The sequence below is a fragment of the Ambystoma mexicanum genome, chromosome 5q (genome assembly GCF_040938575.1).
Source record: "Ambystoma mexicanum isolate Mex_15411 chromosome 5q, UKY_AmexF1_1, whole genome shotgun sequence".
NCBI classification, from domain to species: domain Eukaryota; kingdom Metazoa; phylum Chordata; class Amphibia; order Caudata; family Ambystomatidae; genus Ambystoma; species Ambystoma mexicanum.
This window is the reverse complement of record NC_090933.1, coordinates 687,384,929-687,405,902: the sequence shown is the minus strand read 5'-3', so window position 1 is coordinate 687,405,902 and position 20,974 is coordinate 687,384,929. Positions and strand designations below refer to the sequence as shown.

The 20,974-nt window shown below is 47.7% G+C and overlaps 1 protein-coding gene across 1 annotated transcript in view; it reads left to right on the top strand.

Moving 5' to 3' along the window:
- The window catches only part of ARFGEF1 (ARF guanine nucleotide exchange factor 1), a 1,973,034-nt gene that overhangs the window by 1,860,670 nt on the left and 91,390 nt on the right, over positions 1-20,974 (top strand). The window contains exon 35 of the mRNA XM_069621149.1: positions 20,479-20,618. Coding sequence (XP_069477250.1) covers positions 20,479-20,618 — 140 coding nt within the window. The remainder of the gene's footprint in view (positions 1-20,478; positions 20,619-20,974) is intronic.

Here is a 20,974-nt window from a genome sequence, read left to right as displayed (position 1 = left end):
CCCTCCCCACAACAGTCGATACAGCATGCATCCAGGCATTCAAGCCATAAGGGCATCAGCACCAAAGAACATAAGAACGCTGAGGCTCGCCAAAGCCGCCAGGCTCGTCGAAAACACTACCCAACCTGCCAGAGCTGCCCGAGAATCTCGGGAACATCGTTTCGACGGCAAATGAGCCTAAGGACACATCCAAACATCGAAGAATATTCAGATGGGTCACAGCTCTTCTCTAAGGCTATGACTGACAAATCTCGACCCCCTAGGACCTCCTAGGGACCCCCGTCCTCCAGAAGACCCCTCCCACCCCCCAGACCCCTCTGGTTCATCCTTGTGGACCAGAGTTAGGTTTCAAGGCTATATGGACAAACACTCTAAATTTGTTGACTTCTCAGAAAAGTTTATCACCCCAAAAAGGCCAAGGGAGAAGGATACCGGCCCTAATCTTTCTAAGGTACAAAGAACTTGCAGTGCATTTCCCCAGGAAGAGGCTATAGAGTTCTCAGAACCTGAAGAACTCTGAGGACCCTTATGGTCAGGAAGAAAATCCTTTTGAGGAGACACCAGACCAGTGCCCAGACTGGGGTCAGGAACAGCCAGCAGGGGAAGCACCATGGCTCTCCCCCACTACTACTCCAGATCCAGACTCCCTTTGTCTAGACCCTTCCTCCTCGCCTCCTCAGAGGCCAGCCTCACCCATTGACAACCAAATGGCGTTCAATGCAATACTAACGAGGGCAGCAGACCACTTTGAAACTGTCACACAAGAGGCAGTACAGCCAACAGACTTTGTGGAAGATATCCTAAAAGAAAAAACACCCACAAGCCAAACAATAACACTGCTTAGCTCTGTCAAAAAGCACCTTGCATCCTCATTGTTGTCCCCATCTCTTACCAAAGCAGTCAACCCTTGGGTAGAGAAGCTTTTTTGTCACTCCCCTGCAGTCCCGCTGTACATCCGGGGCCATGCTAATCCAGGCTCCCTTGTAGTCACTACTACCAGAAAGAGGGCTGGAGTGCCGTTGTCCACATCAGAGGCACCACCAGATAAAGATTGTAAAAAGTTATACGCCCTTGGAAAGCGCATCACTTCGTCAGCTGCATATTCTACCAGGATTGCCAACAACACTACACTGCTGGCAAGTTATAATGACGCTCAGTGGAACTTACTTCAGGAGGGCCTACAAGAAGTCCCAGGACCGTAGCAATCATGCCGCTGATGGTTGTATCGGAGGGGAGAGGGGTCAATCAAAATATTCTGAAAAACACCTTAGACGCAGCTGAAACAGTGGGCTGGGGCACTGGCACAGGGAACCCTTCTCAAAAGGCACACCTGGCTTAAGAATTCAGGTTTTAAACCAGAGACACAGGCATCCTTTATAAACAAGCCAGTGGCCCACACTAATTTGTTTGGGAAAGTAGTAGCCAATGCTTTGGAAACAGCAAAGAAGGCGCATGAGACTCTTAAGTAGGGCAAGGCAAGGCCCTATCAACAGCGAGGAGGAATCTCGTACCGTTACTTTCCTTAATCCTTCTCACGTTCCCCCCACAACCAGTATGGCACTGGGAATGCACCATGGTCCTCTGGACAGGGTACAACTGCCACAGGACAATACCAACAGAGAGGTCAGCGGAGAGGCAAGGTCAGGGGTAGGAATTCCACCCCAAGAGGATCCCCGGGCTCCGCTCAAAAATGACTCGCCAGTCCGAGTCCCTTCCCATGCCTCCCCAATCGGGGGACGAATAACATTCCTTCACGCATGGCAGGGGGGGGGTTCACTTCAGACCAGTGGGTGCTCAAGACCATCGCCCACGGTTATTGTATCAAGTTCAGCCGGGCACATTGATACCGTCCACCAACATCCAGATGCCTATCACCAGAACACCTGAAGATTTTGCTATACGAGGTGGAGATCCTTCAAGAAAAGGGCACCATTTAAGTCGTTCCATTTCTACAGGTAAAAGAGGGTATTTATTCAGTGTACTTTCTTGTACCCAAAAAGGATCTCACCATGCGCCCTGTGTTTGACTTGCGCCCAGTGAACAAGTTTGTCAAGCCACAAAAGTTCAGAATGACAACATTGCAGGACGTAATCCCACTGCTAACACAGGGGGGGTTAAGGTGTTAACGAAGGTACTGGCAATAGTAGCGGCTCACCTGCGCAGACAGTCCATCCCAGTCTATTCTTACATCGACGACTAGCTAATAACAGGGGATTTGTACGGAACATGCCTATCAAATACCTAGCAGACGGTAGATCTCCTCTTCAGTGTGGGATTCTCGATCAATGACGGCCTCGTCTTCCCCTCCAACGAGAGGGTTCAAAACATGCTGTTCCAAATCCCTCACTATGTAGCCAATTGCGAGGTGACCGTACGCAAAGCCATGTGACTGTTAGGGATGATGGCCTCCTGCATATATCTAGTCACACACGCACGTTTGCGCATGCGCTCCATGCAAAAGTGACTCTCCAGCCAATGGCGTCAGGCCAGTGGACAATGGGACGATCTAGTGGTTGTCTCGGCAGCCCTTGTTCTCTCTCTCTGCAGTGGTGGTCGAGGGAAATACTCTTGCAGGGGAAAACCTTCATCACCCCCACAGTAGAAGCCACTCTTACTATGGACTTATCCCTCACTGTTTGGGGTCTCACCTCCTTCATCACACGGCGCACAGCGTTTGGTCCCCAACAGTAGCATCCAACCACATAAACCTGTTGGAATTGTTAGCAGTGTTCAAAGCCCTAAAGGCTTTTCAGACACAACTATAGGGAAAGACAGTACTTACTGGTCCTCACAGACAGCACCACAGCCATGTATTACCTGAAAAAACAGGGGGGCACGCACTCTCCAGGGCTATCCAAACTGTCTCAGAACATATGGAAGTGGGCTTTCAAACACAAGATGTTCCTCCTGTCTCAACAAGTTCCAGGGGTACTCAATCTTCTGGCACACATGCTCAGCAGGGACTTCCCACTACCCACAGATTACGAATGGCGATTACAAGAAGACATTGCCTTAGCAGAATGGGGCTTCACAGAGATCGACTTGTTCGCAACTCATGACATCGTCAGTGAAATTTGTTTATGCTCCCCCCCCCCCCCCCGACTCCCCTACTCAACAAGATAGTGCACAAGACCAGGAACCAGTGATGATGACCAGGACCAGGAACCAGGAACCCTATGTGGGCCCGCCAACCCTGGTTCTCTCATCTCATGGCAATGTCAGTCTCCCCTGCGAGGATGCTGCCATGCCCATACAACATGCTATCACAAGACAGGGGGGAAACACTCCATCTATGCCCGCAAACTCTCAACTTGGCGGCCTGGCACCTGAAGTCATAGAGTTCGGGCACCTCCAGCTTCCTCAAAGATGCATGGACATATTTAGAGTACCAAGAAAACCTAACACCAGACATTGCTACTCCAACAAATGGAAGTGCTTTGTCATCTGGTGCAATTCCAAGAGCATCAATCCCATAGACTGCTCACCGACACATATTGTCTTATACCTGACTCACCTACTAGACTCAGGCCTGGTTTTTAATTCCCTGAAGGTCCACTTAGCGGCACTTTCAGCTTACACTACGTCCCAGAAGAAGGTTTTGTGGTGGAAAATCCCAGTAATCAAGGCCTTTATGGAAGGGGTTAAGATAATTCATCCCCGGATTTCTAACCCAGCTCCCGGATTGGACCTGAATGTGGTATTAACTAGACTGATGGGACCTGCCTTCGAACCTATGCATAAGGCTTTCCTTAAAGCACTCACTTAGAAGACCGCCTTCCTTGTGGTAGTCAATTCAATTTGAAGAGTTAGTGAACCGCAGGCCCTTTCAGTTCAAGACCCTTTTGTCACAATTTACAAAGATAAGGTGGTTCTGCACACTGACCCACGGTTTGCGCCTAAATTAATTTCAAAGTTCCATGTAAACCAATCAATAGAACTACCCACCTTCTGGAACCGCACTAACGTGGCAGAAAAAAGCCTCCACACACTTGATCTGAGGAGGGCAGTCATATATTATCTGGAAAGAACTAAACTACTAAGAAAAACAAACCCGTTTTTAGTTTCAGTGGCAGCGGATTGAGAAGGAGACTTTGTCTCTAACTCGGCCATCACAAAGTGGATTGTAAATTGCATCACACTGTTACACTCGTGCCAAGAGAGATCTGCCCTTCAAGCCTAGAGCACACTCTCTTACATAGCATTCATTGCAAATGTTCCTCTCGAGTCCATTTGAAAAGCAGCAACCTGGAGTTCTGCACACACCTTTACAAAACACTACTGCGTAGATACACACTCTAGGTCTGATTCTCATGTGGGACAAGCGATACTAAGACATCTCTTTACTACTGTTCCTTCACACATCCCACCACCATCGCTGGGTACTGCTTGCTAGTCTATGCACAGCATGTGATTCTAAGCAGATTCACAAGCATCAGAAGACATGCATTACTTATCGTAATAGCATTTCTGAAGATTATTTCTGCTTAGATTCACGTGCGCCCACCCTTACTCCCCGCTCGGAGTAGAAGGAACATAGACCTCTTACTCCTTTCTCTCTCTATGTACTCACTCACGATAGTCATAAGGCTCCCTAACGGCAGAAAAAACACAACCAGAGGGACCTCGACGGGTGAGTGATTTTGGATACACTGCATGTCACGTTAGGGATAGTGTTACAAGCACGCCCATGTCGACATGCCCCTTTCGATTCTCGAAAGACAAGATGCAATACTCTGCGATTACCACTAGATGTCAGACTATATGCACAGCATGTGAATATAAGCAGATACAATCATCAGAAATGCTATTACGGTAAGTAATGCGTGTCATATTGTTGCTTGTATAGTGATCTCCTTGTTAGGGAGAATTCTCTGTTAAGGCTAATTTCCCAAACCTAGTGAGTCCCCCAGCAGCTTTGCTGGATTTTTGGGGTTTATTTTTTTCTCCTGCTAAGAGTGAGACTCTTTTTCTCCCACTCTTAGACATGATTTGAGGTGTTCCTTTGGCTTTGTATGTGTTTTATGGGCTAGGGGGTCCTTTACCCCATAGGGCTTCATGTGTTTTTGGTATGTGGGTTACACAGCACCCTCCATGCAGTAACACACGGGTGTTGTAGCGACCCCCAAACATAGACTCCATACCCTGGGACTGACTACTGTCTCCCAGGGCATGTAAAGTCACCATTGGCTTTACTAGTCTTAAATTGTGAACAGAACCAGTACAAACCATCATATTGTGGACGTACTGGTCGGGGCAATTCGATTGCCCCAGGGTCTGTTGTTCGAGGGGGCACTGTCCAGTCCCCCCTGACCGAGTTTTGGCTGGTGGCAGTGGATACTACTTTTAAAAATAGCTTTGAACGTACCGCCGGTTTATTAAATTAATATAAATTCACCGGTTGGTATTTTTTGCCGAAACTCGGTTCCAAAATGGCGTTTGTGTTTGCTTCTGTGACTCCAACCCAAGTCGAGCCCTTTGTTCCACTTTTTGGCGGGCTTCTCCAAAGAAGCCTCCAAAAGTGGTGCCACTCTGTCTGGGTATCACAGGGTGTGTGGGAGGGGGTTTAGGCACCCTGGACTGAGTTGCCCCGCCAACTCAAGTCACACTCTTGTGTGATTGGCCCAGTGGTGAGCCGCCCGGCTCACCACTTAGCATGTTTGAGTGACAGCTAGGACTGATGAATGGGGGGGTTTCTGCATAAAAGCAGGGCTTTGGGGACTGGGACTTCAGACGTCGCCACAGGACCAAAGAATCCGAAGAGGGAGAAGCTGAGCCGACCTGCAACGACGACACCACCGGTGGAGCCCTGCTGAACCATCTCACCACTTTTCGCGACGACAGAGGAGATCTTCATCCCGAAGAGTCTTCCTCCTTTGACTGGTGGGGATAACCAGTTTGCCTGCCTTTCGCCTTCCCGGATCATCTCGTGGCCGCCTTGCCTGTGCCAAGCACCCCGGCAACCGGGATACCACGTTTTCTCCACTACCGCAAATAAAAGGGTAGTACCTTTTAACCGGAGAACTCTGCGGCTGCTTTCTTCCCTGACAGTGCAACGACCTTCAGCCTTCCTCCACGTCGAGATCTTCTCTTCCTCTGGACGACGCCGTGACTTGCACCAGCTGCCAGGAACAAATGCCCCCGCTGGAGGATCCTCTCCACTTTAAAGGTACTGTGTCCGCCTGACCTCCCTCGCAACGGTCTGTGTGGGGTGACTCTTAAACCCTCAACTTACCAATTGGGTTGGCTCTAGGCTGGCTAACTGAACTTTTCTAAACTCAACTGATTCCTTCCTGAACCTGTAAGACTCTCCAAGCCTTTTAAACTGTGTGATCTTGGGCGCATTGGTGTTCTACTCTCTCCTAGACGGAGCCTGGCCTCTGAACTTTTTGCTCACAAGTAGACTTCGACTTTCCTGCCTTGCTGAGTGCTTCTGAAGGATTGTGTTGTGTGCTGTTCCTAATTTCTGCCTTTTCCCTCCCCTTTTCTTAAACTTATTGGAGTGTCATCTTTAGTTAAGCGCTCACCTCTGTCTGGAAATAAGTGGTGTTAACTAAGACTTGTCTAATAAGGAATAAGGGATGTATATATATTAATAGTGACTGTGTTTTTGAACTTACTTATAATAATAGTGCTGGAGTGTTTCTAAGTGTGTCTTTAAATAAATAATTATATACTTGTTACGAAAGCTCTGGTCAGTGTTTGCTTGTGCTACTGTATTTTGGTACCTATCTTGTATACTCTATATGCTGTCTAACTCTTCTTGAGAGAAGTCTGGCTGCTCAGCCACAGCTACCAGGTAAATCTAGGTGGTACAGACTGCTACCAATTGGGTTTACTGCCAACACCTGTAGTCTTAAGCCTTTTGCAGTGGTCCCTAAGGGAACTGCACAGGTTTCTGCCTAACACTGCTTGTGGGTATGAGAGTCCTTGTCCCCTAGAGAGGAGCCACTCCCAGAGAGGCACCACTTGCCCAGACCCCTAGGGAGGGTTTTGCAGAGCTGGCTGACCTCCCTAGCCTCAAAGGGGGTAGCTCCCCTCTGGGGAGAAGGTTGAGAATACTGTTGATTCGTCACAGCTCACTATGGCATCTTAGCTCTCTCACCACTGGCAGGCACGTCAGTGGATGTAACCTGCAAACATGCCTTTAAGCAGATACTCCTTTTGTGGTTTTCTCTTGCTCTTCTTCCTCAAAATTGCTCTCCTGTGCCTAGGGATATAGAGTCCTACTTTCTCTTTCTGATTCCTCAGATACCAGAGATATAGAGCCCTATGCGCTCGCCATCCTGCTCCCTGAGGCACCCAGCCATATAGCACCCTGCCTTCTTTGTCTCCTGCTTTCTAGTGCACCTAGGATATAGCTCTGTTCACTCAAATTCCTACTTTCTCATGCCAAAAGGATTAAGCACCCTGCTCACTCTGTCACACTGATTCTGGTTCACTTTTGATGGATGTCTGTGTAGTCTGGTTTCTCTGACAAAGCTTGGCATTGGTTAGGCCTGTCTGCTCGCTCTTCCTGTTTCTCTGATAGGTTTATAGCTTTAATTAAGTTATCTGGTTCTGGTTAAACTATGGGTTTGGCACATACCTGCGATTGATTCCAAAATGTTCATCAGTCATTTAAAGATGCGGGTGTCCCACCGCCTGGAAGAGGCTCTCTGTTCTGTCCCTGTAGGACTCTGGCGGTCCTAAGTGTTCCAGTACAGTGGGGCGTGGTTAGGAAGCCATGTAAGAAGACGTGTCCATACCGGGGCTCCTGCAGATCCGCGCATTATCCGACTGAAAACCGTGCAAGGACTGATGCAATTAGGCTGTGACAAGGAGGATCGTGCGTACGAAGCTTTGTTGCATGTGTAGTTACATTGTGGCACGGACCCGTACCGTAGGAGCGCTGCCAGAGGCTGGGGGAAAATTTCTGGGTGAGATCGTAACGAAGAATAAGATGGGCGCTGCTGAATAGACAAAGAACAAAGGAGTGGCTGGCCTGGGCGCCTGGCTACTTGATTGTCCGCGTGATTGCAGCAGAGGTGCGCGGCACCGACGGAGCATGGATCAGGTGTGCTGCAAACATTAAGTGCACCCGACACCCAGTCCGAGGCCCGCGAGGTGTGCAGCCTACATAAAGAAGCGGCTCTGTGCGACGCGGCTCCGAGACCCGGAAGTCACCGAAGCAGCCTGGTGCAGGAGCATCAGGATCGGGAGGTGTGCAGCCTGTACGAACGAGCAGCTCCGGGGGCTGCGGCTTCAAGGCCCGAATCACTACTGCGAAGAACGGTAGGAAACGGATGGGAAGCCGGGCCTGGTTGGAGATACGTTGTATCTCGTTTTATGGAGGAACGGCTGCAATCGTACGCCTTGTAACTGACACAAGGCTCTGATCGTGAGCATCAGTGCGGCCAGTGGACGGCTGGGGCATTGATCCCTGAAATTAACGCAGAGGTCTTCCCGGAAGGCTACAAATGTAGCAAGCGCTCCGAACACAGAGTGAGGCCCCTGATATATTGTAGCCCAAGCACCTGGGCTTTCAATAGGCGTACAGCTGGGGCTGAATGAGGTGAAGGCAGGGCTTGACAGGAGGTGAGAGCCTGCAATATAATACTGGATTGTGGAACTGCTGGCAGGCGAGTGCAGCCCACAAGCTGTGGTGAACTGTGCCCATCGGGGCGGGGCCACGAGGGCCATGTAGGGAGGTGTGTTCCGGAGGAGCTCATGTGACCCGTCCATGATCCTGTTTAAAAAGTGCAGTTAAAGATCCCAGCGGCTGCTGTAAGCATACATGGGCACTTATGAAGGTGCTGGGAGTGCCCTCTGAACTTTTCAAACCCTCGGAAGAAGGAGAAGCGATGTTCCACCCATTATTGGACTGTGAGTCGGAGAAAGAAGATAAAATGGCCGGCGGGGCCAGAGAACAAAGGAGTTTGTTTGCTTCGTGACAGAAATGCTACAGTAGCAAAGGGAAATCAAAGAAATGCACTGGGACACCTTGCTGCAAATCCAAGCGTGGACAGGTGGCTATCCCTGACGGGAGAAATGTCTAATAAGCCCCTGAGAGCGAAGGGTAAACAGCCCACGCTGGACAAATACGCCAGGACACCGACTGGCCCGGACAGAGCCAGGAGTAAAGACAAACCCCCGGCAGTGGCAATGGCCGCTGTGGGCACGAATCAGGAGGTCCTTGCGGCGATCATGGATCTGAAGGTGGCCTGGGAGACCAAGCTCCAATTGGCAGTGACGGAATTGAAAACGGCAATGGAACTCCAGGTTGGGGCGGTGCAGGACGTGGTGAACCTCCTCAGGCAGGATGTTAGGACTCTGGCGGAGCGCACAGAGACTCTGGAGAAAAAGATGGGCCCTACCGCGGCAGACTGCGCTGCGCACAAACGAGAGCTCCATGCCCTAGTGCAACGTGTGGGCAATTTGGAGAGTAGGGCGGAGGAGGCGGAAGGACGTGCCCGGAGGAATAACATTCACATTGTTGGACTGCCAGAAGGAGCCGAGGGTCACAACCCTACGGACTTCGTGGAAAATATGTTGCTGCAGGAGATCACTGGGGGAACCCTGTCTCAGGGATTTGCAGTGGAAAGAGCGCACAGGGCCCTAACAAGGAAGCCGCCGCCGGGAAATCTGCCCAGGCCAATGATCGCCAAGATCCTCAACTACCGGGACCGGGAAAGAATCCTTGAACACTTCCGCAAAGGGGGAACAATGCAACGAGGAGCGGCAAGCATAACTGCCTACCCGGATTATACCCTGCAGGTACAGCAAAGCCGTATGAACTTTGGATCGGTCAAGAGGAGATTGCGGGAAGCTGGGTACAAATACATGCTGCTCTACCCGGCTAAGCTAAAGGTTTTTTATAAGAACAAGACGTTGTTCTTCGACACTCCGGAAGATGCCATGGGGTGGCTGGATATGCAGAGCTGCCCTCAAGAGCCAGACATTCAGAAAGAAGACGGAGCAGGACGAGATAAGTAAGGCTGCGGGCCTGATGGGACTGCGGACTGTGGGACTTGATTATAGTAATTGATGCAGCTGGAGAGCAGGTACGCTCAGGTTGGTAGGAAACATGATCCGTGAGCACGGAGACTGTTGCGTGGGGAAGGAGCCTCTTGGGGCCGATCTTTATATTCCCATTTACAGTTTAGTTTGGTCACTGATAGTGAGGTGACACCCTGCCGGGTTCTCAATTTGGGCTTCCAAGGGAGAACCAAACGCGGGGATGCCTGAGATCCAGGGATGGAGCTGGGCAGTTGGTTGGGTTGGGGTTTTGGGGTGTTCAAGTTTAAACATGAGCCTTTGTGGAAGAACTAAAATCAGGAATCTGTTTGGTGTGGGGGGAGGGCTGCTTGGAAGGGGGAAGGAGAACTATTGATGAACCATGGGGGACCTTAGGATATTAACGTGGAATGTTAGAGGGCTCAACAGTTATTTGAAGCGGAATAAGGTTATGCTGTATTTGAAGCGACAGAAGATAGACGTCGCCTTGCTACAGGAGACGCATCTGACGCGAGAGAAAATGGAGTTGGTGGGGAGGTAATGGAAAGGGATAGCGGTGGGTTCATCGTACTCTGCCTATGCAAGAGGAGTACTTGTCTGGGTGGCGCCACATGTCCCATTTAAGTTGACTGAAGAAGTTGTGGAGGCGGATGGGAGGTTGGTTATAGTGAGGGGGCTAATAGAGAACAAAGAAGTATGCATTGTAAATACATACGCCCCTAACCAATACACGGCGGCATACTTTAGGATGCTGTGTACCAAGCTCACTGCGTGTGTGAGGGGTGCGATGATCTGGGGTGGGGATTTTAATTGTGTATTGAATCCTAGCGTAGACAGGTCGGATGATAAGACGACCAGGCCCAACCCAGCGGCTAAAGTATTGCAGACGCTGCTGGCGGACTTTGGCTTGGTAGATGTGTGGAGAGCAAAACACCCTGATGAGAGGCAATACTCGCACTATTCGGCTCCGCATCAACTACATACGAGGCTTGATTATATTTTTGCCACTCTGGACGTAGTTGCTGAGAGTAACCATATAGATTACAGAGCAAGAGTTCTCTCGGATCACTCGCCCCTGGTCCTCGGCTGGCGGTATTGCCCCCCAAGGGCGCGCATACCGACATGGCGCCTCCGGGCGGAGGCGCTCAAAGATCCAGTTTTCAGAGAGGACATAAGGGATGAGATTATTGCTTACTTCGAGGTGAATACTGGTAGTGTAAAGTCGGCGGGTACTTTATGGGAGGCTTTTAAGGTTGTGATGCGGGGGATTGCCATTGCGAAGTCGAAGGGATTGCTGGGTGGAGTTCTAGCTGATCTACATAGGGCTGAGATCAAGCTGGAAGGAGAGTTGGAAGGGGGCGGGGCTGATACGGAGGTAGTATTCAAATTACAGCAGAAGTGCGCAGAATACTGGGACAGGCTCTGTAACTTAAATTATAAAAAGTATATAGAGAGGCAGCATGCGGGAGGAGATAAAACGGGCCGGCTTCTAGCGTGGTTGTACAAGAGCGAAACCCCTAGATCCCCAATTCGAATTGTAACCAATGAAGAGGGCGAGACGGTGGACACCCAGGAAGGTGTAATTAGGTCATTTGCGGAATACTATAAGGCATTATATGAGGATGATGAGGGGAGCATCGAGGATGAGATAGATGAGGTACGAGAAGATATAGGCCTGCCCAAGGTCAGTGATGAGGAGAGGGAGGAGCTGGATGCACCGATCACTTTGGAGGAACTGAAAGAGATTGTAAGGCAGTTACCTACCAGCAAGGCTCCAGGTGCAGACAGGTTCCCTAGTGAATTTTATAAAGTGTATGGGGAGGAGGTGCTCCCACCCATGCTAGAAATGCTTAACGAGGTGTTTGAGGTGGGACGGTTGCGGGAGTCACTCAGGGAGGCGATCATAATACCGCTCCCCAAGCCCAATAAACCAGGACACAGTTGCGGCTCCTTCAGGCCCTTGTCGATGCTGAACCAAGACAGTAAGATACTGACAGCTGTCCTGGCCAACAGAATGCGGAGAGTAATCGGCAAGTTAATTCACCCAGACCAAACGGGCTATGTCCCGAGCAGGAACATCACTCACAATCATAGACGACTCCACCGAGTGGTCGAATGGGGGTGCAGTAATGACGGCGAAATGGCGATTGTGGCATTGGACGCAGTTAAAGCGTTCAACTCTGTTAAGTGGCCGTAGTTGTTGGCGGCCCTAGGAGGGTATGGAGTGGGGCCAGGTTATATTAAATGGGCTGAGATGTTATATAGTGAACCGCTGGCCAGGGTTCGTACGGGTGCAGTGGTGTCTGAAAGATGGCAGCTGGGCAGAGGCACTAGGCAGGGGTGCCCTTGGTCCCCGATGCTGTATATATTGGCCCTGGAGCCCTTAGCAATATACCTCAGGAAACAATATGACCCGATCGGTATTGAGGTGGGAGGGGAGCGTCACCTTATATCCTTGTATGCAGATGATTTGTTACTATATGTGAAATACCCGGAAGAAAATCTTCGGTATGTTTTGGAGGTGATGGGGAGGTATGCCAGGCTGTCCGGTATAGCGGTGAACCCCCAGAAATCTGGCCTATTCCCGCTGGGTAGCTATGTGGGAATTCCTGTAGAGAGGTTGCCGGTGTTGCAGATTCAGTGGGCAGCGAGCTCTTTCCGCTACCTTGGAATAGATGTGTATCACACGACGGAGGAAGAACATAGGCGTAATACTGAAATAGCCATTGGGAAAATCGGGAAATGCATGAGGTTCTGGGAGAGGTTGCCCTTAGCGATGATGGGCCAATGTGCTATGCTTAAAATGGTGGTCTTACCTAGGCTTTTGCATTATTTCAACAATATCCCATACATGATACACAAGAAGTTTTTTGTTAAGCTGCACAGTATGTGCAGGGAATTTTTGTGGCATGGTACCCGGAACAGAGTTGCATTATGGAAGCTGCAGAACTTTTATGAGAAAGGCGGTATTAAACTGCCTAATTTTGAGGCCTACTATTTGGCGGCGCAACTGCAATATGTGGCTAAGTGGCTCTCTGATGAAGAGACCCGTGAACACAGGTTGTTCGGAAGGGACTGTACCCCTTTTTACTTGCGGGAAATGATCTGGGTGGCTAGCTCAGACATGAGGGAGCGCCCTAGAATGCTGTTATTGGGGTGGAACATGTGGCGCCGAGCCTGCCGGATGATGGGGGACCCTTTCCTGTGTGTTCTGCAGATACCGTTGGTCACACTGGCAAAGGGAGACAGGCAGCTGAGGGTAATTATTAGGACCTATTGGGAATCAGTGGGACTAGTCACTTTGGGAGACATTTGGCAAGACGGGACTATTATGGAGTTGGGGGAACTTGGGGAAGCGACGGGATTGCACGTAGGCCAATATGTCACTTATCATAGGGTAGTGCAGGAGATTCGAAGTAGGTGGCCTGAAACTATTTTGGCGGGGGAACCGGATGCTACTGTTGGGGTAATATATGATATATCGGAGGGTGGGCATGAGGTTTCTAGATTGTATGAGATCTTGATGACTAAGGTTGGGAAGGACCTGGTGCACTTGAGATTAGAATGGGAAACAGAGATGGGACCCCCGATGGAAGATGGGATGTGGGAACGTGCTTTGGGATATCATAAGAAGGTGTCGAGAAATGCCAGGTTCAAACAAATACAGTTATAAGTAACGCATAGTGCATACATGACCCCTCTGAGAATATCAAAGTTCCGAAATGTTGGGCGCCAGGCGTGCCCTAAGTGTGACGAGGAGAATGCCAACATGATGCACATGTTCTGGGTGTGCCCGGTAATTGAATGCTACTGGGGTGAAGTGGCACAGAAACTAGCGGGGAAGGCGGTCACGCTCATAATCGACTCGGCCTGGCATGCTTGCTGGGAGGGTATCCCAGAGCGCGAAAACTCAAACATGTGGGGAAAGATTTGGCATATGTGCTCGCGAAACGAAGGATTGCCATGGGATGGAAGGAGTGTCATAAGCCGCGAGTGGAGGTCTGGTGGAAGGACCTACAAAAATGGGCAGAGGCTGAAACAGTGGTGTGGCAAGAGGCTAGTAATATGGGGGGGGTGGGTGAAGAAATGGGTTCCATCATGGCATGGAAATTATTGATAGCTGAAATGTTTGGAGCAGTGTCGGCTCCAGCTGAATCTCAGGGCAGCGATACCCTGACACACGGAACAGATACTGAATGTGAAGAACAAACAGGCTCATAAGGGCGGGGACTGGGAGTGCAGTATTTACGTTGTTCAATGTGTTTAATTATGTTTTGTTGTATTGTTGTTTGGTTTGAATAAAATAAAAATCTTTTAAAACATTTTTTAAAAAAAGTGTTCCAGTACAGTGTTTCCTTCCGGTGCCCCTTGCTCCAGCTGATAAGCGGGCTCACATGGGGAAGCACCACAGTGTAAATACACAGTTGAAATACTCGCAGTACTTACCAATGTGAGGCCTCTTATTAGATAGATAGATAGATAGATAGATAGATAGATAGATAGATAGATAGATAGATAGATAGATAGATAGATTCTGGGCCCCTCAAAGTTATTGCCTTGTTTCTAATAATTTTATTGATGTGTAAAGTATGGGAAAAGTGGACTCTAGTGATCATATATTATATACTGCAAGTAGCTCATGGCACTGGCTGAGGCACCTGGCAGGCGGGCTTTCCTGGTCTTCAGGGATTTTCTCATGTTTTAGGATGGAGTGAAGACCTTACATTTTATGACTGTAGCTGGATTATGAGGCAATAACAAAAATAAGATGCCAGTATGTGCATTAAGGAGCCGGAACTTGACTTGGGTTGGCAATACCTTGATATGGCAGGCTGAACATTAGATATTACTATGAATGTGGGGCTATATTTATACCTGGCATGTATGGCTAGAACTTCTATAAAATTGAATAAACTGGCTATGTTTTTGGGTTTACCCTTGTAATATTGTGAACCCACCTGCAGAATAGTATGGCACAATCATAGTTGTTATACATTTTGTAACTATAATAGTCTTTTGTCTGTTTTCTTTAAATATCTGTTATTTATTTAACTTATTTTATGTTTTGAATGTACATCCACATCACCACCAAAGGTGAGGTCACTTTCTTTGTCATTGGGGAGAGAGATCAAAATGCAGGTAACATAATTTCGTGTGGTGTCACTGCAAGTGAGTTGTCGCTTTGCTACTGTAGGAATGTTGGTATATTCCTGTCGCTGTTAAATGCAGTTTGCTGCCGCTAACTGCCATAATATCTGCCTTTAATGTGTAAATGTTGAAGGAGTTGAAATGTATAACAGAAACTAAGCATCTAAAGAGGTCTATTACTGCTATGCCACCCAAGGGAAGTAACTACATCAGTCACTTGAGCTTCTTAAGTTTTTTAAATTCCAAAATGGCTGCCAGATCTTGTTTGACCACCAAGCTCTGTGGATCTTTTACTCTATAGATATTTAAATTTCCTATATACATGTGGTTTAAGATCCTCTGCTGTGTACTTGGGATTAGATTTATGAGCCCAAGCCCTCAAGGTGACCAAGCTTACAAAATCACTCCACAATTCCCAGCCACCCTTCCACATGGACACAGTAGGGCATGCTTTTAGCCTAGGCCCACGTCCGAATACATAGAACCAGAGCACATTCACCACCAGCTACCCACCTCTACCACACTACGGTTGTAGGAAAAACTGCTCAATCTTAAATAGCTGCTATCATCAAATTAATGTACCACCAAGATCATTATATCAAAATTAACATATTTTAATCATTTATCTCTCAAACAGTTATTCTAAAATACATAAAAAACCATTAGATGCGCTCATTGTTGGCAAATTAACACAGAGAAGTGAGCCCAAATTAACACTTTTGGCTGTTGTTTTCACCAATGCACTTTTAATTCATATGCATTAAATGGTTACGTGGTGTTAGTAACAGTGAATGTGACCACATCAAGATTACAAAAAGGCATGATATAACGGCGTCTACACTCTAGTGTGTTTCTGGGGCAAAGGACAGCACTGTTACAGTCTAGATCTCATCAGTGGTATCCCAGGACCCGTCTTCAGGATGCAGCTGGTTTAAGAAAAGGTTACACTGTCTGCATGACGCCTATGTATCAGTGTTATAACCTAGAACCAGATAAAAATGGGGCGAGTATGAGACATTTTCATAAAAAAGACCATAATGGTGGTGACATGAGTGTAGTGAATAATAGAATAGAAATTAATACTAACCTTGTATTAATTTCTTTGGGTGTAGAAGCCGAGATGATTGCACTTGTCAATCTGATCTGACAGCAGATTAAGCCGTCTAGGGTACTCCGTACTTTAAACAAATATATGTTAGGAGTCAATAATTCCATATAGACAAATAGCTTGTTGTTATTATTGTATGTGTTAAAAAGGCATACATTTACATTTTTACCGTCTTTTGTTGACGTAGGCAGAGCTAAGGCTTCTAGAAACACGTGTGGGAGGTGAGTTATTCCCAAAGTAGCACACCAAGGACTACCTGTCCCACAATGCACCATAAGATCTGTTGGAGCAAGGCGAGAGAATAAATTGGTGCCAAAACTCTCATTATAATTGGCGCTTTTTGTGCCCATAACTGACTAGATGTTCAAAAAGCGAAACACTTACTTTGAAATGTGTGTGCTGAATAAAGACGTCATCCAGCCACAGGACTTTGCATCTCATGTATGCACGAATGCGTTTTACTCAAAATGTTCGCCCTATATTTATTTAAGGAGAATGTATCAGTTAGCGGGTTGCGCTATTCTACCATATTTGTTTCACACATTTAAAACAAAAGAGGTGAAGTGCTGGGGGTTTAGCTCCAAAAACTTGTGTATTCAAACGAGGAATTCGGCATAAACAACGGGCTGAAACCGCACCGCCGTCATATCCTCTCTGCTTGTCAACTACTAGACAGAGAGGACGGGACTACTGCTAAAATGTGTAGCACCTTACTAACGGTCACATTTCGTAACTCCATTGTAATAAACTATGAGAGGAGACATATTGAATTATTGAACTTGATATCTAAGTTCTGAAGTACACTTGATAAGGAAACTGAGTGATCAAACATTGATATGATATGATATCGCATTTATAACGCGCCTATACACAAGTGTTTCCTTCTCCTCCCACCAGACACAAATTAGATGTATGCCTACGTGGCAACCCATTGTAATAAAGCTTTGAACTCTTATTTCACTGTCTATATCTCTTGTCATTAGAAGTGCAAAGAATGACTTTGGATATGCAGACTTTGTATGTGCAGAACATGGCTTAAAATGAGCAGCATCAGATTGTGTGTGTGCTGAATATATGCAGAGCATGGCTTAGTATGTCCAGGGTGAGGGAGTATGTACTGAGCGTGTACAGATCATTGTTTAGGACTTTTAGAGGGAGGAAGTACAATTTGAGCATGTGCAGTTCATCACTTGAAGGAGTGTGGCTTAAGTTTACTGAGCTAAGCTGAAGGCCTCCAGCATGCAGCCAGGTAGGTAGTGTATAGATTGTGGTTTGGTGTTTTCCCGTAGCATTTCTTTTTTAGGATCCTTTGTTAATGTGCACTTTGGAAATATAATTGCAAAAAGCCCCCAAAAGATCCTAATATCTAATAAATGCCCTGGTATCATTGCTATCTAACATGTGAAGGCATCATGAAGTAAGATACAGGCAACAGATTCAACGTTCAAAACAAAATGGTTTACTAAATCAAATGTCAGGAAGGTACAAGGCCTAACCTGCCCTATGCTAAGGTGGGATTACCCTACCTGAACAAAACTAAGGACAGTCTGAGTCAAAGAGTTTAACTTAAAAGTCTGTTTGCGTCCAAACCCCATCCTTGCCCTCACAACTAAAGCTAAACGTGTAGGGATGTCAATAATCAAAGAGCTGGTGTTTAACACAAAGTCTGAGCTTCTCCCAACTCTTAGCCTCCTTTTCAGCTCCTCTTTCCCAAGTTCAAGAAAGTTCCACAAACGTTTCAAGATTACATTTCTCAAGTTCAAAGCAGTACAGTTCCACACAATCCTCGGGGTTCCCTTCTCCAAGTAACAGAGTTAAAAAGAAAAGGGTCTTGAAGCTCTGTCCTGAAGACCAGGTTTTTTGCAGCTCCTCAGGGCTCCCTTCCTCAAGACTTCAATGCAACAACTGATATTTGTTTGTCTTTCAAAGTTCAACACAAATCCAGGTCAGCTTGACCCTCCTTCTGGTTTGCATCTCCAGCTCACTTGAAGTGCTCCTCCTTGGTATATTTCAGTGTATTTGTCTTTTACACTTCAGGGCTCCCTGGTCTAGACGTAGTTATCAGACCACACGGTCCACGCATCACAGGTTACACAACCAGGAACCCTTGGCTCTTCAGCCCACACAGGTTCTTCTGCATCTTTCCCTGTGTCCAAGTTCAGCTTCTCTTGGCTTTATATATATATATATATATATATGTTCACACTCTCCTGGCTTCTTTGTCAGCTTCTTGGCTTTGCCATCATGTGTCACACACCTCTTTGCTACTCTTCGGCCTTGCAGCACTGTACCCATTCATAATGTTCACTGTGTTGTGGTGGTCTGGTTTATGCCCCACCTTTTGTTACACACTTTCACACTTGCACTCTTTTATGTGGGTTGCTTTCAATTGGGCACTTACCATTTTGTCTTTCATCTGTTATCAGCTTTGCCCATATTCAGTTAGCATAACTTAGTTTTATTTCCAGTTTTCAATCAGTTTGGTATTCAATATATATTCAATATATATAATTTGCGTTGTTCCAAGCTTTCATTCATTAGGTATTCCATATGCATATTTTTGCTTTATTCCGAGTTTTGATTCAGTTTGTTGTTCGATATGCATACTTTAGCATTGTTTTGAGTTTTCATTCCATTCAGTGTTCAATAAACATTCTACAGCAGTTCGTTCAGCATGCGCAGCCTTTCTGAGGCACCCCGGCGAGTGACCGTCCCGACACTCACCGGTTCACGGCATCCTCTCTGGCGGATCCTGCTGCCTTCATTCTCCTCTGGTCGGCAGTCCCTCCTTTGCGAGCACCGCTCGCACTCTGGATGTTCGCCTGCACACGCCAGTGGCTTTGCTTCCCGGCATGGACACAGACAGTGTCCCTTCTTCTCTCCTGCTTGCTCGTAGGATCAGCAACCTGCTTCCCAGCACTGAGGCCCCTACAGCTGTGGTGGCCTAACGGCTTGGCGTGCCTTGGGCTCCACAAGTCCTCTGGGCATTGGCTGGTATCCTGGCTTCCTTGCCAGCACCACCACGGCTGCCTCGTCATGTCACGGGTCCCCAGCTGGTTTCTCCCACACAGGTCTCCCTGTTGCTCCCTCTGCTGTTTCACAGGTCGCCCTGTATACACCTGCAACAATTTGACAGGTTGCAGGTATGGACCAGTAATTAAACTTGCCTGACCATAGTTAAAGGGACATGCCTGACCCTTACAGCTCTCTGAAGGCATCTTCCTCGTCCCAGTACTAAAGTGGGCAAATGACCTTTGAGTGTTCATTACTCTTAGTCGCCTCTTCCTGGTCCCAGTACTTTCAGATGTTAAATGTGGGGAAATTATTTGAGCTGTTTTATAGTAGCCTATAAAGGCCGGGGGAGGGGTAGATTGGTCATCTATCGAGAAAGGGGGATACCCAGTCTCGCCTGTGTGCACCCTACTCCCAATCCCCAAGGACCCTCCACCCAGGTGATCCTCCCTCGCTTCTCCACCCCAGGTTCAGGATTCAAAAGCGATGGCCTTTCCCTGGCCACCTGAGAAGGGGGTGTAGGTGTGAGAATACCCTCTGGTTTCTCACAGACAGTTCACTCGGGTGATTGTCCTTCATTCTCACTTGCCTCCATCAGAATGGCAGTTAACGTTTAAGACCCATTGGGCCTCATTACGAGTTTGGAGGTAGCCACGCCACTTTTAGTAGCATGGCTACCCCGAAACCGGGTCCGGGTTCCAGGAATAGGGAATTACCGGGCTGTTCTGACCTTGGAGGGCCCGGTAATTCCCTTTGCCGGGACCAGGACCCGGTACAACCACATTCCCATTTGAGCCCCCATAGGGCTCAATGGGAATGGGGAGGATGCTAACAACGGGCCCGTAAATGACAGGCCCGTTGTTAGCACCCTGGTCTGCTAGCGGATCCCGCTAAAGATGCCTGGTGTGACCAGACGTCCTCAGCGGGACCCACTGCAGACCTCGTAGTGAGGCGGCCCGAAATGAACGGTGCCGGTCCCTTACCGGCACCGTTCATTCCGTGGCCGCACTCGTTGTAATGAGGCCCAATATCTGTTTCTATCCCCTTTTACTAAGCCATTTGCTTTTGCAGTAAAGGTGATCCGTTGTATTCCTAGATAAGCTCTTTGATCTTTGTGTTGGTCCAGTTCTTTATGCTTATTTGAATACATTTGCTTTTCATGTGTAATATTTTCACTATTGTGATTGAACTGAATATTCCTCTGTTTATTTCTACAGAAGTCCCAGAACAGAAATTATTTGCTGCTCTATTAATTAAATGTGTTGTACAACTGGAGCTTATCCAGACCATCGACAACATTGTGTTTTTTCCAGCTACCAGTAAGAAAGAAGATGCAGAAAATCTGGCTGCAGCACAGGTATGGTTGTCTGTTAGCTAAAAACTCTAACAGAAAGCAATTCATAGCTGGGAATGTAACTTTAGGGTAACTGCATGTGTATGCTATCAATTTCTTGTTGATGGGGAATGTTGAAAGCCTGACTAAGAACATTTTCTGATCACACTTCCTACGAAGTTTCAGTTGTCATATTTTTGGTGATCACTAGTTTTTGGTTTCTGAAAATGTCTACCTTGAATAGTCTTTGCCTGCTATAAACTGCATGATGCCAGGTACTTAGTGACTGGTTGAGCAGGGAAGGGTTTGTGGCTTTAAGGAGTATGACGATTCACGACATGTGTGAGCCCTTTTCCCTGAGGCCAGCTGAGGTAAGTCTG